The 18,863-nt window shown below is 32.3% G+C and overlaps 1 protein-coding gene across 1 annotated transcript; it reads left to right on the top strand.

Moving 5' to 3' along the window:
• The first annotated feature begins 684 nt into the window (after positions 1-684).
• On the top strand, positions 685-18,698 carry LOC146739310 (transmembrane protein 130-like). Its single transcript, XM_085502180.1, has 7 exons — positions 685-942; positions 3,311-3,640; positions 8,417-8,601; positions 9,799-9,937; positions 13,890-13,974; positions 15,470-15,684; positions 16,008-18,698. Exons 1-7 carry the CDS (start codon positions 810-812, stop codon positions 16,340-16,342), a joined length of 1,422 nt encoding a protein of 473 aa, XP_085358306.1. The 5' UTR covers positions 685-809; the 3' UTR covers positions 16,343-18,698.
• The last annotated feature ends 165 nt before the right edge of the window (positions 18,699-18,863 follow it).

Below are 18,863 nucleotides of genomic sequence, written 5' to 3'. Positions count from 1 at the left end.
TGGCCTCAATAGTATAATGATATATACTTATTTACATTATTTCATGTAACTGTATTGTAGTAGATTTTAGATATCTAACTTGTTATGTTTATTTTAACACCTTTATTGCATTTCATAAATCAAAATAGATATGTAATTCATTCTATAAGGTTGTAATAAAGAATTATCTTATCTTATCTTATCTTATATACTGACCTCACATGTACATAAAAATATATATGAAATTTATGCGATGAAAACAATTCGTTCACTAGCATTTTTCAAGAATATTTTTGGCAATCCTATCGATTTAGACCCATGCCACGATGTACGAAATACTAAGAACTAAACTGTTAATCTTTTGGAATAATTTTCACATGCATCCATGTTAAAGTCTTATAATGGAAGCCAAAAGTATTTCAATAAGAAGAAAACGTGTGAGAATAAAATTCCACATTTTTAAGAATAGTTTGGGCTGTACTAGCTTCTATTGCCCCCCCCCCCCAAGTTCCACCGACTAGAATCATTTTAACCGTCCCTAGTTTGTGTGTGCAAATAGTGCATATATTTGATAACTGGAGGTGTTCGATTTAAAATAATCCCAACGTACGAGTATAAAGTCGAAACACTTAAATACGCCACAGACAAAGTACGTAAACAGAAAAAGAAATCCGGATGTCCGCGTAGCTCTGTCCAATCACGGCACGTCATATTCACGTGACAGTGAGTGTGTATGTTGAAATGTCCGTATAAACGCCTGTGTCTGATAGTGGTATTGAGCATTTGGTGAAAATGCATCCCTGTGCAAAAGAAAGGTGATCTATTTTAATATGGTGGAATGCTATGCGATTATTATATTACTACTGACGTCGTCGGTAGATGGGATACAACGCCGTGACTGGCTTCAACGTGAACATCATGGAGGTAGCGGACAGGAACATAACAATGACAAACCAGATTCAGGTCAGTGTATCGGGCTTTTTATTTGGATATAGTTAGATAGTATAGGCTCTAATCCTTTCACGGTGTGTTGTGCTGTGTATAAATAAACCTGAAATTAGTCGAGGAGAATTAGTTCAGGGTAAAAATAATATTTATTGAACTAAATGCAATTCAGTTTCGAGCACTTCCGGGTTGAAGGATATTAACGTGTTTTGATGCGTTTAGCCTGTTTCACATTTAGCGTGCCTAAGGCCTGCCCAATTTGTTTGTTTGTTTGAGTAACCAAGTTTACTGTGGCCGCAAGAAAGAATGGAACCGAAATATTGCAGTGTCTTGCTAATAATAGTTAGTAGCTGTATTGGTCACAGTATGTCCATTGTTTACTGTGTAATGTAGTTATTTTTTTATCAAAATATTGCTGTTCCATTGTTTCTTGCGACCACAGAAAATTTGGTTTCCTTTCACACAGTCAAAATGTCATTATATATGCCGGCCTAAATCGCTATCTTTTGCAATACAGACTTCTTACGTCAGAACTGTCCAAAATGCCCTAAATAGTCCAGGAACAATTGGTTCAATTTGATTTTGGATAGGGTAGTTTTGAATTGTTGATCGGTAAATCAATGACAATGATGAGCCCCGTCTGGACACTAGCACAAGACATAAATTGGAGAATAATCACTATGATTGTTGCTGTCAACCGCAAAGTCTCAAATTTCTATTAACACTGCCGTTCTCTCTATTTCAATGTCTCCTAAACGAGCTACGATCTACTCGTGTGCAATGTTGTCTTTGGAAGTATTGTTGAACATTCTTTAAATTTGGTCTTCCTTTCAGATAACGTCTTAACGATCAATTATTTTGTTTCCTCTACAATCCAGTTAACTCCTCTCCCGGCCATTGTTGTTGTGATTGTGAAAAGGTTTTGAAACTGGAGCAACAAAAGTGGCAAACTTAATTTGCATATTTAGTCAATGATAGTGGCAATTATGTAATATGACTATTGTTTATACTGTAGTTAGGCAAGCTCAATTTTGGTGATTTAGATTAGGGCCAGCCCTGGCACCCCTTCCCAGGCGTGGGTTATTTAGGTGAGCCTGAATATTCTGGTTCGTGTTCACAAACAAAATTATTAATTTTGGGTAATCTAATTTTCCAAAGTAAATGCAACTTTTGTGTTTTCATTCCCACTCGTCCGTGTAGTACATGTATATAACATCAATTATTTTGTAATTAGTGTTACCTAAATGTTTTCTATGGTATAGGCCAATCTTTTTTTAGCTCCATGGGCCAATCAATTGAAAGAGCACACTGACAACAGCCAGCACAATCACAGTCTCAATAGCATAATTGCAGGGACAATCATTAATTAAAAGACTTTCTGCACATACCTAGAACTCAACACAACGAGGGCGTGGAGATTTAGTTTGTTTATACTTGAGTGGAATTTGTTTCTAATACAAACAGATTATTTGCAATCACATCCGCTACTGTAAAGTACTTTATTTTCACTGAAGGAATAGGTCAAATGAAATCAAATGAAAATACCTTTTTTCCTTTATTTTACTTTCACCTCTTAACAAATCAGTGAAAATGAACTTCATACAAAACTGTTTTTTTATTTTTGGTGGATGTTTATTGGCTGACATAATCCTCAGGAGAAAATACATGGTGTGTGAATTCTTTGGGATGGGATCCATGCTTCAGACATCTGGTGGTAAAAATTAAGAATTTAATAGATGATAGTATGCAATGAGTGTGAAATGTGATAGAGATTTCATGAAAATTGAAAAACGAGACAATATATATTCCCAGAAATACTAATGCCTGAGAGAAAGTCTGTTAAATAACTGATTAGTGTCGGGCTGTTACTGCTTGCATCCTTTCTTTTTTACAAAGCATTACATTATGTACGTTTTCCATTTCCAAATGCTGTAATAATATCACATGTATTTGTTTATCTTATAGATTCTTAATTTTATTCAAGTTTCACTATGAGATGAGACTTTTGGGTTTATTGTGTGACATTTTTTGGCATTAATATGTGCATTTTGTGTGACACAGTGGTTGTAATTACTTCAGCTTCCATTTTAGTTTTGTTTGAATTTTATTCACTCCTATATTTTATTTACATAAATTCACACAAATTTGTCCTTGTTGCAATCAAAATTCTGCGGCTCGCAATTTTATGAAACAAGAATAAATTCTCAAATTTTTCCTCAACTCATCATTCATGCTACCATATATGTCACATGTTAGTCCTAAATCACCAATAAACCAAAACGTTTCTCACAGTGAACCATTATTAATGTCTAATTTCTTGTCATTAGTGCTTAAACTAGCAAATGTCAGTAAAAAAAATAATACTTATAATATTTCTTTTCTACAGTTGAATCTGAAGGGCAGAAGTATTTTTTAACAATAGAAAATGACAGTCCTGTCATCCTTGGTGCCAATGTAACGTTCTTTGCAAAGATTTCATTGGATAGAAGTAACCATGGATACAGAGAAGATGATCCTCAGTTTAGTTACTGGTGGAGAGACGACACAGGAACATATGCAGTTTATACTGGAGGTTTACAGACAAATTTTAGTAGAAAGTACGAGAAGAGTAGCGTTTTGGGCAAGACTCACGATATGCGGGTACAAGTTCGCGAGAAATCTTTTATTGATATGTCTGGACAAGTTTTAAATGGGAAAAGTCCATTCACTATTACAGGTAGGGTTTACAATGGTTTGTATCGCAGTGTTATTAGCTGTGTTGGTTATTATTGATTCGTTGACTTGCGTTCATGCATTCGTTTGTCTCCAAAGTCATTTCTTAGACACACATTAATCAATTTCCTTCATTCTGCTATTTTTGAAAATTCTTTCACGCAGATAGAATATGGTGAAAAGATTTTGAGGTTATTAAAAGACTTAGTATTAATAGCATGTTTGCAAATTTTAGTAATCCAATCATATTGCACAAACTAGTATCATTTTCTTATCTGTGGATATTTCATGATTATCATTATAATCAGAACTGAAATCTGATTGGACAGTGATGCTTCATGATATTTTTCAAATGAATTTATACTTGCCTTTACAAAGTCATTGTTTGCCTCTCAGAAACAAATTTTACAACACACCTCTTGATAATTTTAATTACATTGGCTACCATTTTGGTCACCTTGTAAAAAGTTTTTCTACAATTTTTTTCACAGAATCACTCATGTGCATTAATTAGTACATCGTATTTGCACTTTAGGTGATTTTCTGTTCATTGCAAAATTTCGCATGAATGGCGCAGACCAAATGCTGTCAATGTTGAAATGTGGATCATTTAAAGGGGAATATAGTGTTGAGACTCCCTAACTTAATCAAAATTGACCATCCTCAAATGTGTACAGCACATTAAACCTTAGAATACATAAAATCTACTTTTTATGTTTGATGTTGCACATAATGCAGCACATGTACAATTGTATGTATTGTATACTAGATCACTAAAAATAGGATCATTGATATATATGGTACAAAATAGCATCAGTAGGCAGTATGGTAATGAACTTGACAGTAGTGGGTAGTTTTATAGTTTGCATTCATTTTGTAATGTTTTGATTATTTCAATATAAGTGACTTAAACTCAAATGGAGATCTTTATGATAATACATAAGTAATGTTTCCATATCTTATAAATACTGGCACTTTATGATGATTACAAAGAGGGGGGCAAGGGAGGATTGCTGGTACAGGTTACAGGAAATAAAAACAGCATTTTACGTTTTTACAGGAAATAAAATGAAAGTTTCATTTACAGTAAAAAATTAGTTTTTTACACTTTACAGATAAAGCAAATTCCTAATTACATTTTATGTTTTTATAATATTTTTTGATAATTTGAGTTTAAGAATCAAAATTGGAAATTACGACATTCAATTCAGAAAATGCTTTATACGCTTACAAAAATTAATATCTTTGTACAAATTACAGACAAATAAATTAGCTGATTACATTTTACACCTTACCCATGTATACAAATTTACGTTTTTTATTTATTTAAATTACATTATTACAAAAATAAAAACAATTGATTACAGCTTACGAAAATACCCCTCTTACAACGATTGTGATTCTGATTGTGTCTCGTCAAAAAATATTTCATAGCTTGTACATTTTACTAATCGGCTATGCTTCTACTCATTTCTAATATCATATTAAATTGACTACTGTAAAAGGATTAATTATTCACTGGGTTTTATTTTTGCTTATTTCCCTGACTTGAAAATGCACTAAATTAAAATACAGTGAATATAAAAAATTTAGCAGAGAACACCTTATCTAAATGATAAAACTGTGAATTTAAAACCCACTGAATATGCCTGAAATGGTAAATAAGCGAAATTCAAACCCAGTGAAAATTAGTCATTTTACAGTAATCCAACTGATTGCTGTTTACCTTACATGCATCCACATAAATGTGCCATCAAGCTCACATTCTAATATTTCCTGTTTTTATTCGTGAAATATTTATGTCATTATGTTGGTATGTGTATTGAGAAAGACGGTTTCGATTTGTGTGGACATTGAATACTAATTAGATGAAGAAGGAAAACTGCTTTTTACTCAAATCAACCATTGATAAAATATTTGTCGCATTCTTGGCTAGATTTTCTTAAATTGTTACCCGTTAATTTAGTTTCCTTTAAAACAAGCAAAAGTTAATTACCAGTACTCCCATTAATGAGAAAGAAAAAATGACATCATTGTGTTCTACATAATGACAATGTTGTGCGAACACTGTACAGGTATACACACAATTTACGCCCCTTTGATCTATTGAACCAGAAGAGTTTATCACAAATAAATTACTCTAAAGTATTCCTTGAACTTTGACCCCCTGAAGTTTGGAGTGTGGCAGTTATGTGCTACTTGTGACTGTGAGAAGAACTTCAAATCTAATCATTATCTAATCTGCTTGAATCACCCACTCAGTCGTTTCTTTATTGGGCCACTGTAAATAAAGGTTTTGTTTATGTCCCAAATGTATTTTTTTAATGCGTTTATATTAAGTTTATTTTGAAATTTCTATAGTTGTCATCAATACTGTAAACTATTATCTGAGGGAATTAACACCGACTATAGTAGATTTCTGGAAAGCCACTGCGACATCCCTGTCTAAAAAACTCCCAATGAATCACTGCAACAAAATTTTCACTGTGATAAAACTCATAACTTCAAAAGTCTTGTAATTATAAACTGGTTTATTCATTATTTACTTTATAGTTTTTGACTCCCGTGTGCGAAGCACAAAAGGGAGTCTTTGCAGTTACCCTGTCTGTATGTCTGTATGTATGTATGTCACTTTTTTTGTTCCACCGTTATCTCAAGAACCACTAATCAAATTTTGGTGAAACTTGGTACATAGATGCTCTGGGATAATGCGCAGAGTTGATTAGGTTTTGGTAAAAATCTATGAATATTAATTACCTAATTTGCATGATAATTAGCTGATTTTTAGCTGTTCCAAGACTGTTCCACTGATATCTGAAGAACCACTCATTGGATTTTGATGAAACTTGGCACATGGATGTTCTGAACTAGTGCGCAGATTTGATTAGTTTTGGGTAAAAATCTATGAATATTAATTATCTAATTTGAATGACAATTAACTGATTTCAAGCTGTTCCATGACTGTTCCACTGATATTTGAAGAACCACTCATTGGATTTCAATGAAACTTGGCACATGGATGCTCTGAACTAATGCACAGATTTGATTAGTTTTGGGTAAAAATCTGTTAATATTATTAATTACCTAATTTACATAATGATTAATCAATTTTTGGCTTTTCCACTGATATCTCAAGTACTAATCATAACATTTCAATAAAACTTGGTACATAGATGTCATATGACACTGCACAGACCTGGTAGTGTTTAGGGTAATATCAGTACATATTAATTACCTAATTTGCATAATTAATCAATTTTCAGCTTTTGATATTTCGAGTAGTAATGATCACATTTCAATGAAACTTGGTACATAGTTACTTGAGGACTGTGCAGAGACCTAATTAGTTTTTGGGTAAATATTTGTGCATATTAATCACCTTATTAGCATAATTAGTTAATTTTCAGCTTTTCACCTGATATCTCAAGTACTAATCATCACATTTCAATGAAACTTGTGACATTTTCCAGGACTATGCAGAGACCTGATTAATTTTATAATAAATAATTGTGCCTATTAATTATCTAATTTGCATAATTAGTTAATTTTTTGCTGTTCTATGGCTGTTGTACTGATGTCTACAAACCACTCATTGGATTTCAATGAAACTTTTAAAGAGTACCCATCACATTTCAATGAACCTAGGACTATACACCATATTAGTTTTTGGTAAATCTGTATGCTTCTTAATCACTTAATTAACATAATTAATTAATATTGATATCTCAAGTATTGATCATCACATTTGAATAAAACTTGGAACTTAAATGCTCTAGGACAATAGACAGCCTGATTAATTTTGGGTTAAAATCTGTTCATATTAATTCTCTAATTAGCATAATAATTAATATTTTTTGGGTTCTAATCACATTTCAATGAAACTTCAAGTTGGTACATTGTACAAACCTTATTAGTTTTACACTTAAATCTGTTCATATCAGTTACCTGATTTACATAATTAGTTTTCAGCTATTCCATCAATATCTCAAGTACAAGTAATTTTGAATTAATTTTTAATGTGTCTTCAATACTCTCAGCACACGGGAGTTCTTTCTAAGCTTTCTTTGAATTGTTAATGTTTGTCGTGCGTCTGGTAAAATTCCTTCATGCCAACAGTACAAAATGTTCCTGATGTTTAAAATTTCATTCTGTGTTAATTTTCTTCCTACCAGATTGCGCTGATACCCGCCCATCCTAAACCCCACCCATGGGCGATATATCAAATAGTGGGCGATGTTTTGGTCCACACATTGCCTGACTGAACCAACAAAATTTTTTCTTGCATCGAGCACGCTATTTCAAATATGACGCTAAAAATAATTCACTGTGAAGTCGAAACACGTAAAAATGTAATGCTGTATATGAATTGTTGTTGTGTGAAAAAATGGTATATGCTTGTATTTTATGCATGTATTTATCACCAATTTCAAGAGTAAGAGTCGTAACTTTAGAAGGTACGAGTAGTACGACTCGTTAATACATTTCACTTACATTTTTTACATTATTCATTTTTATTCACACTTACCGGGGTAACTATTACCATAAAATCTGTATTAGAAGCTGCATCCCTAATAGAAGTGCACCAATTCTTTTTGAATAATAGAGAACCAAAAATTCATTATTTCTCATATGTGTAGATGCTCTAGTAGAAGCTGCATCCCCTCTGTTGCATTGTACCATTTTAATAGAAGCCGCGGTTTCTAATACAGATTTTACAGTAACACTAAACACATATTCTATTGAGTTTAGCATTTCATATCTAATGTTCTTTCATTCATAGAATATATCAATGGCGATATGAAGCTCATCCAGCCCAACTCAACGCTGCACAAAAAATGGACGTATGCCACCAATAACAGTATTGAGTATATAGCCAATATTTATGATCCGAGTCACTATTTTGACGATGCTTCAATGCTATTTTCGTGGGAGTTTGGCGATAATAATACCAAGGTTACGGAAGAGGTGAGTTTACATCATAAGAGCGAGGTGGTGTCTTGTGGGATTTGTTTTGTCACTGCTGTTGACAAAGAACATTCAGAAATATTGATTAAACACAAACGTCATGGGAATTGGATTTGTCATCAAGTCAGTTCTAATACCAACACGTACTGTAATTTAGTTGGTAGATTAACCTTAGCAACTTTTACGCTTTTGGAATAATGCTTTTTTTTCACACACCCACAACAGACTATAGAGTGGCATATTCTATCGCTTACTCATTTCCACATAAAAAAAAACTTTCGGTACTCCTGAGATTTTCCCATTAAACACATTTTTTTATTGTGATGTTATTTTTTACGAAAAAATGTCAAAGATATACTACAGAGAACTGTACTTGTGTAGATTAAATTTTAAGTTGTCGTCACATGTTTGTATAGGTAACATGCACTTTAAGGATGGTATTTATGTTTTTATGATGTATGTGACATATTCAACACTAAATACCAGTGTTGTTATGTTGTAGAATGTAGTTTATTTCTCACAATCTTTCTCTCGCTAATAATACAAGTAGAGTATTGTTGTTCTTAGATTGGTGTGCAATCAGGGATATATTAATTCAGATTTCAATTAAGATTCATGAACAAAACTATTTTGTGATGACCAAAAACACATTCATGGTGTGATAAACAGAAAACTTTTTCAGTCAAAGTTCAAATCAGTCTGGAATTTGTATCGCTTGAAATATATATTGTTCAGTAGACTTTATATCATTGAAACACCACAGTTTGGCCAAGCATCGACTAATTTTGGTTTGACATTCACTCTAATTTTACACCCGGTCTATGCTCATTTTAAAATATGCTATATTATTCACGTTTCAACATTTCAATCACATCGAAAATAATGTAGACTATGCAAAAAAAAATAGCCACGAAAATGTTGCCCTTTTTTTAAATACATTGGGGTGGATGTGCCATATGGGGACTTTCCATGGATCCTTTCCAATCAGAAATTCATGTGAATGCCATCAGCAGAGTAATTTGAAACAAATTCCAAATAAAGCACTCAAAAAAAAAATTGTGTGTTCTAAATAAAATGATCTGTTATTTTTTTTAGTGTTTTTGAGGAATGAATTTATTTGCACTAATTATGGTACCGGTATTACATTATAGACAATTTTTATTCTAATGATTTCTTTGACTTTTTTTTTCTTTCTAGCCTAGAGTTTCACATACTTATTCAAAGCCGGCTTTCTATCCTGTGGTCGTTGTCATAACAGCAGACTTACCTGCCACAAAACACTCTATATGGGAAACAATTAAGACTGGAAAGTTTAGCCAAACTATTAACTTATTGGGTAAGTACAATTCAGTAATGCTAGTCTTTTTTTTACAGCAGTGTCAAATTCTCCTGCTAAAGGGTTTAAACATGTGACATATACCCAAGAGTAAAGGCTTACTGTCACTTTATTAGTTGACACTGCAAATTGCCCAAATACATGCTGAAAGCAGAAATCTGATGTGTTGAAGGAGAAACTTACTCATAAACAAAAATTACCCAGAATTTATTAATTTTTCAATAAATTGAACTTATGGGCAAAATAAGGATATTGAGTTAAAAAAGTTGAGGGTCATCGTCTTAATTTTTGAGAAAATGTTGGTTGAATTTTAGAGGATAGTGGTCATTTTGACAGTATTATATAATGTTACCGTATTACCCCGGTCACGTGCCCAGGGGCCAGAATATACAAAATCGAGAAAAATTGGGGGTGGGCGCTTACCTGAGGACCACCGCAAAAAAGATTTTAAAAAGTTGTTTTTGTGATCATATGATAATGTCAAATAAAGGAATGCTTTCGTACCGGTACACTTTGTACAGGGCTTTTTGGCAACGACCGCAAACGTATCCGTGTCCAGCCATTGGTTGGCCACGTAGAGGTCAAAATATGCGTTCTATTTTTACACGTTAAGTTTGGCTCTTCCGTTTCACCCCCTCCAGAATGTTCTATTTTCGCAGTCTAATCGCAGGTTTTTCAAAAAACGTCGAAAAAACACAAGAATTAGTAGAAATGTTCCTGTTTTGGGCGGATTATTGATAGAGAATAATGTCTTTATTACAAAAATGCTGAAAAACCGTGAGTTTTTGCCTTAGTTATTTTTTTATTGGCGAAAAACTGCGAACTCAGCAAATTTGGTTGCACAACTTCCCTTTATCATATACACCCAGCGACACCGATGCCAGCTGACTGTGCTCCTGTTGTAACACCAAGAATATTACACAAACAAGATGGTAGAGTTTAATGCAATGTCCTGTTCTTTTTATTTCTGGACCAGTGTAAACAAAAGCAAAAACAAAACCTGTGTATAATAAATAAATAATACAAATCAGTATACACAACATAAATACATAAATATACACAACATAAATACATAAATATACACAACATAAATATACATAAATATACACAACATAAATACATAAATATACACAACATAAATACATAAATATACACAACATAAATACATAAATATACACAACATAAATATACATAAATATACACAACATAAATACATAAATATACACAACATAAATACATAAATATACACAACATAAATATACACAACATAAATACATGAATATACACAACATAAATATACATAAATATACACAACATAAATACATAAATATACACAACATAAATATACACAACATAAATACATAAATATACACAACATAAATACATGAATATACACAAGAGGCACATTACCATTCAATGCTATGCCAAATAGGCTGTCAATATTGTCAACAATATAAACAAGGTGTTTATATGCTGTTGACAACATCAGAATAACACATAAAGTAAGTAACCTCACTAGAAAATATATTGTATGGTTCACAATAGTTAACAATACTATAAATATGTAAATAAAGAAAACATTTACTGTGGAATACTTTATTTTCGCTGGAATTAATTTTCACTGAAAAGGCTTTTGGGGCGTTTTGTGTGGAATTTATTTTCACTGATTTTTGATGAGTTTAATGTGAAGTATAGGAAAAAAGTATATTCGCTGGATTTTATTTTCACAGAAACATCCGTTCAGCGAAAATAGCGAAAATAAATTCCAAGCGAAAATAAAGTATTCAACAGTATATAAATAATCCCACAAAAAGTACAAAATCAAAACATACCCTGACTCAGTCTAGACAACCGCCACTGTAAACAGCTTCAATCAAATAGTGTAGTTCAGTTTCAGCTAACAGTCTAGGCACGAGATGAAAATGCATAAATTATACACTAAATCAAATTTACATCAAAACAGTCATAAAATATGAAATCATAAAGTGCGTGGTTAGAAAATGCATCAAGTATCACTCAAATGTCATCAGGAGTTCATAAGTATCTTGTTCTATATCATAAAGAACAATAACAAATTTCAATAAATCTTGCAGTCCATAGACGCCATGTATAAAATCTGTCAACAAACTTGAAATGTGAATTTCTCATAAAAAACATGAAATACAATGCTGAAGAAAATACAATATAAAATACATTGCTTACCAGTGACATTGGCATCAAAATGAATGATTGATGGCCAAAATTAACTCAGAAAAGAAGAAGAATCTTCCGCCAACCTAGCAGAAGACAACATTCAAAAATGGACAGATGCTGAAACATGACCTTTGACCGGTCAAAAGAAAGTAAATGAAGAAATTGTTCTCTGATAAAAATAGTATTAAATCCAAGCATTGCATTATCAAAGATAATGAAATTACAAAAATAGGGCAGTTTACAATGTCAGAAAAATCATTTCACAGAAAAATCTCAAAATTATCAAAAATCGTCTCAAGAGGGCGCTGTGTTCAATTTCATGTCTCACACTGTTATGGATTCACAGTCAGCGAAGTGCTACGTTTTGAAACCAAAGCTAAGTGCTTCAAACCACTCATCAAGGTATGGATTATTGTAATATTGAATTCATCGTGAATGAAGAGAAAGCAGAACGTGTGCGCCACATGCTGTGTGGTTCATCTTACGTCATTAAGATCCAATGAGTTTTTACGTAAAAACACAAACAAAACGGCCTTTTCAGGGCCACCACACACTCCAAAAAGAGAACTGCCGTAACAAACACACTATTTAAATAAATCAAATGCGTTCGTTTTTGACAAATAAAACTTTATTGTTGACCCCGTTCTTGGCTAAAAATCACCCTGGGCGTTTAACCGAGGATGTCCCCAACATGTAACTTCTTGTGAAAACAGGGGGGTGGGCGCTTGCCCAGGGAGGGGCGCGTGCCCAGGATAATACGGTATTACCTATACCATAGGTTCCTATGGCAGAGATATCATATCATATCTCAAATTGTAGTCTGGTGAAATATGCTGAAAAAATTATATATTGTGAATGATGGGGTACTTTTTGATGTCCTATGGAATTTTTTTTAAAATAGCGAAAAATATTTGGAAAATATTTCTCAAAATACGTCACTGTAACACACAAAAGAATATTTCATGGTGCCACGGGACAGTAGTTTCATGATTTTACATAATAAAGCAATTAACACTCTCGTGCGATTTATGACGATGAGTAAGCTTCTACCTTGACAACTATTACAATTTTGAATAAAATCCAGTAAACAATGTCTGTTTGGCCTAAAAATAATGTGTGAACGTATGTCAAAATTTTTTTTAGTGGTAAACAATTAAGTATTGTATTAGTAAATTGCATTAGTAAAAAAGTAAGACATCCAATTAAGTTTCACTGGGAATTTGAAATTTGTATTTAATTAAAGAATCCTTTCGTCGCTGCACATCATTTTCAATATATGACTTTTGTGACGCGTGTAAAATAGTAGATTGTTTGTTTACACAAAACATGTCACTTGATGACTTTGCTACTTTAAAAGCAGTGTTACACTTGTAGCAACTTGTTCCAAACAAGATATCTTTCCTTAAGAATATTAGTGCGGGAATTGAGTCCTAAGCGACGATAACAACACATGCTAAAATTGCAAAGGCTCATGGGTAGATGCTTGTTTGTAAACAATGACACGCTATGACCATCTGTCGCATGCGCAGTTGACGACGGACTCCCTCACTTTAATAACAAATACAAATGCTCATAGATGCGTTTTCTCAGTTCTATACAGTCGTTGCGTCGCATTATGTTTGATATAGGTCCCATTGCAACATATACCATGCATGTAAAACACGCTGTTTGTTCACACATTCACAATTTGAACACACACAGCATGACAACTGTAACACTTCAACTCACACCAACTGTGTTTATCTTGTTTATTTCACAGATTCTGTTTACAATGTGTCCATCTTAGGCGTCCATAACACTATAGTGAATCATCAGAATAACTACACAGTGTTATGTAATGGAAGGTAAGAAAGTTGAGTTAAAATTAAATCTTGACAATTTAAGGTTTTATAATAGAAATTAAAAAAGTAATTTCCACCTCTTTGTGAGATCTTGTGTGATTCAGTGTCAGGTTATACATACTCTAAAAGTTATAATTTACAAGGCATAAATTTTAACATTTTTGTGTAATTTGTTTAAATATATATTAAATTAATATTCAAATGAGAAATTTAACTGATTTTGAATGAAATATCATTCTTAGATTACTGGTATCGTAAAATCTGAATTAGAAGCCGCATCCCTTCTGTTGCATTGTACCATTTTAATAGAAACCGTGGTTTCTAATACAGATTTTACAGTAGTATGTATCCTAGATATTCTTTGAGTTATAATTGATTTAAAATGTTTCTCAGGTCAGGAACTCTTTAGTGTCAATGGGAGAGAAGTGGAACTGGAGATAAATAACTTGCTAGTTATAGTGCTGTCATTAATGATAGAAAAGTGTCTTTTTTTTCATGAACATTCTGAACTAGGTTCACACAGAAGCTGGTAATCTTTTATTTAAAGCACAATGCACAGAACATAGGGATTATAATTAAATATGTGTTTTTTATATTATAAAGTGTAAGCTTAAGGTAGACATGCAGTTTACCTGACAGGTATTTTAATTAGTTAATTAGGCAACCAAGGACCTCCCTTGTCTACAAAACCATTTTTTTTCAGAAAGCTTATTGTATGAATTTTAAAATTGTGTAAGTATGTTTTTTATGGAGACTGTAGTTTGAAATATGCACAAAAATGTGTTTTTTTTGGTCAAAAATTATTTAAAAAAAAAAAATTAGCTTCTAAACCATGCCTCTGTTTCCTGTCAAAAATGGTTTACGGGTACATCTGTTTACTATGAAGAAAGTGCCGTCTTGAAAACTGTCTACCAGTTGTCAATATTGCAGGGCAGCAGCTCAAATTTCACTACTTCAAGTTTATGCATAAATTAACACCCAGGCTTATCGTCTGTACGATTGTTGTAACACTATTCAACCAAAAACAATGACCCGACGGCGTTTTCAAGATGTCAATCATTTGTGAAAATTTCAAAAGAAAAGGTCAAAGCGTCTAGGAGCTAATTCTGTTTAAAATTCTGGGATGTGCAGTAAAAATATGCTGAGATAATTGCTAATTTGCATATTTTATAGTTAAGTAAAAATATATGCTGATTTACATCGCCATTGGATTTAACAGAGTTCGACTAATGATTTCATACAATGCCATAAAAAATGAAAAAAAGTGAAATTTGTCAAAATTTGCTGCAAAATAAACTGCATCGGTACCTAAACTAAAAAATTTCAGCATTTTTAAATCTAATTTGGCAGTAGTATGATTTCCAGTAAATGAAAATATATTGTATTTGAGAAAATATACAAATGTAGTGATCTACCAAAAAATCAACTTCAAAAATATAGTTCTGTATAATTGTTTTAATAAATTTCTCAAAAATTGAATTTGCATTTTTTTTTCTAGTTTACCAATCAATCTGTGTTGGTATTTCTCAACTGATAACTGTGAAATATCTGTGAATGAGTCCGAACCAGTTATCTGTCAAAAAATAACTGAAAAGTGTGAATTTTATTTGGTGAACCACTACAACTCAACTGGAAGCCATTGTTTGCGTGTCCTAGCAACCAATGATGTCAGCAGCAACATTACTGCCCTTTTTGAAGTCAGTGTCAAGGAAGGTGAGACTCAATCTGCATTTTATCACACAAACTTTATTCAAAATTATAAAACAAACCTGACTATTATTTTATGGATTTGATTTTATAGATTCCCAGAATGCTTCACTTCTACAAGCATTATTGATGGAGACAAATATTGTTGATTCATTTTGCTTTTATGCAGTTATGTTTCAAAATGACAATTTTATTCTTTTTGATTTTATTTGATTTTATTCTAAAAATTAGCTCATTTTTTGATGATTTGTGAAAATGTTCATTTATTTAAAATTATTAGAAGTCCTTAAAGATGATTGCAAATTCATATATTTCTGTCATTAATTCAGAGCCTAAACCACCAGATCCTGCAGTAACTGCTTCAGTGTCGACTTTTGCTGGATTAACTACAGTTGGTGCAATCGTTGTCGTCCTCTTTGCCTCATACCAGGTTGTGAGGGCTCGCAGAATGAGACATGTGGAAGTAGCCGACTTTGACTTTATGGGAAGCATCTCAAATAAACGGTCCCCCTCTACGTCACCGGTATCATCATCATCATCATCATCATCATCTTCATCTCCATCATGGTTTCCATTCTGGGCAAAGAAAAAAGAGAGAAGTCCGCTGATTAATGAGTACAAAACAACTGCAGCAAAATACGAGTCATTCTTGGAAATACTTTGAGCATCTTTGTAATAAAAAAATGTATGTTTCTCATCACATGCCTCACATTCAAAGTGCAAGTGTCTAAAATAAAAAGGTTTCAAAATCTGAAACCCCCAAAAAGTGTACTCTTCAAAAGAAGAAGCCTAAAGGCCATGTGTAGTTTCCATGGCAACAAACAGACATCTATATCATTTATCCCTTTATATTTACATAACTATATAACTAGAGGCTTATTCAGCAATTATGAATCCATTCAATTTTAATTTTATAATGCACTGGTATAGCATAAACAAAAAATTGCTTTAAACAATCATGAATGGGTATTTTAAGTTTGCTTTCATGTAAACACCACTGTCCAGACTGCAAGAAGCTTCTCCAAAAGATGGCTGTCTGGGAAGTGGCGTTTGTGCATAGGTGTGTTAATTGATGTTGATTCAATTCCATCCAGCAAAAATATGAAGAGATTTTTCTGTAACAGTTTAAGTTTTGTGTTGGCCATGTCAATACCATATCACAGGCATCTTTGAAAGTTTACAAAAATGTTGTAAAATTTAAAACTCTATTGCAAGTTCATGTTGGTAAAATTAGCAATAATCATTTTTTCATAATTTTATAAATGCTATTCCAGGTCATTTTACTATGATAATATGCAGCCTCGATTCAAAAACAAATTTTTTTTGTTAAATCTTTGGAGATTCCAGATGGGGGTTTTTGACTGGTTTCTCTGCCTCCAGTTATTTGCTGCATTCGGAGAGATGAAGGCAGCCATGTTAATAAATGCAAATTGGAATAAAAATTATATTTCTTTACTTACCTGTTATTACATAATTTTCAAAAGTATATTCAAGGAATTGTTTATAATGCCAATCAACTTGCCAAGAATTATTACATATGAATTTACAGTTGGGTAACTGAGTTCTATTTATTGTGTTCTCTCAACAAGGTATATTGTTAATAAAACATGCATCATTATTACCAATTATATTTCAGTCAAATTTAATTTTTTTAAATTTGGTTTCATAAAACTGTTGATATATACCCGGTATTACATGTGAAAATTCAAGCACCGATGTAAATGTGTGATGTTTAAAATTGGTTCCATGTGACGCATACAATGCGTGAAAAAAAAAATTAAAAAAAATTATTTGTACGTTGCACAACGACTATGATGGTTGAACGTTTTCCAGTAATATATTGTTTATTTTTTAGTTCACAAGGTATTATCTCTCCCACAATATGTTACTGTGTGTATCAAAGCAATGCTGTAGATTTTATTTCCATTTTTTTAAAATTGTATTCACATGTGAACAGGACTACACGTCATACAGGACTACATATTTCATTTGTGGTTTTATTTTCAGTTCTTTAAATTATTATTTATTTATTTTTAATTTGCTCGGATAATTTTCATTTCTGTTCAGCTTGCGTAGTTCGATCAAAATATAGTTTTAACAACAAGACTGCAGGACAAATTAACATAATTATATGGTGTAGCATTTCAGTAGTAACAGGCGATTACACAGAATATAATGGGAGATATTACTGCCTGGTCATGAGAAATGGCGACAGCAATAATGTAACAATATTCCTTCTTAGGTATCATCTAATATTTCTCCTGAATTTAAAAAGTTGGACACAACTTGCCATAATTAATTAGTTTTTGATATGAAAGGCAAATACCGGTCAAGTTTGTTGAAGATCTGTCAACAGCAAAATGTATTAATTCATATCAAAAACATAGCTCACCTCTCTAGTCTGAACTAATACTGGTACAGGTAAAACTTCAGGAGTTTCTGTCAATGTACTGCCCTCTAGTGTTCAAATGAAGTTTTTTATTCCTGCCAATATACTGCCATCTAGTGTTGGACTGAGTTTGTTTATTATTATTGATATACTGCCCTCAAGTGCAAGAATTTTTTTTTCAATATATTGCCCTTTTACTTTTGTGATGCATGCATAATCTCTGCTAGTTTGGATATAGGTTTGCACGAGGGCTAGCTATTTACAAATTTAAAGACTAACTTTGTTTTATATGTTAAAATATTATTAGAAAATTATTTTCTCATTATATGCAACAAGTATAACTCTTTAAAACTATGTACAAAATGACAGACTCAATGTTATCAGGAAATATGCTCGAGTGTGGTCGTTACAGTCTCTTATGTCACAAACTCTTCGACGCTTTTCCATGTTTTATCGCATACTTATTTCTGTGGCGTAATTATTTCATTCGTAGAAAATTTTGTTCTCTGCAAATCCCATCATCATCGTTGGTTACAAAAATAATTTTAATGTTGATTTGAAAAGGTCATGTTTTTTCTCATAGAGCATGTGTATCAACTTAAAATAAAGACAATTTTTTTCTCAAAAACAAGATTAGTGACCCTCTGTTCTTTATTATTACTAATAGAATTATCTTCCAGTGTATTAAAAATTCAGTTTCTGTGAAGCTGCTTTGAATATCCTTAAAAATGAACACTTTTATAATGGCACTGTTAATTATATGTCTGCATGTCTCTTGAATGCCAAGTGATTAGAC

The sequence above is a fragment of the Saccoglossus kowalevskii genome, chromosome 8 (assembly GCF_978046115.1).
Source record: "Saccoglossus kowalevskii chromosome 8, keSacKowa6.1, whole genome shotgun sequence".
Classification (NCBI taxonomy): domain Eukaryota; kingdom Metazoa; phylum Hemichordata; class Enteropneusta; family Harrimaniidae; genus Saccoglossus; species Saccoglossus kowalevskii.
The sequence above is the reverse complement of the archived record's forward strand: the minus strand, read 5'-3'. Positions and strand labels throughout refer to the sequence as shown.

Excerpts from the sequence above, each read along its gene's own strand:
- LOC146739310 (XM_085502180.1), top strand. The coding sequence starts at position 810 with ATGGTGGAATGCTATGCGATTATTATATTACTACTGACGTCGTCGGTA. Across the intron at positions 8,602-9,798 it reads ATACCAAGGTTACGGAAGAG|CCTAGAGTTTCACATACTTA; the intron begins GTGAGTTTACAT and ends TTTTCTTTCTAG. Across the intron at positions 9,938-13,889 it reads CCAAACTATTAACTTATTGG|ATTCTGTTTACAATGTGTCC; the intron begins GTAAGTACAATT and ends TTTATTTCACAG.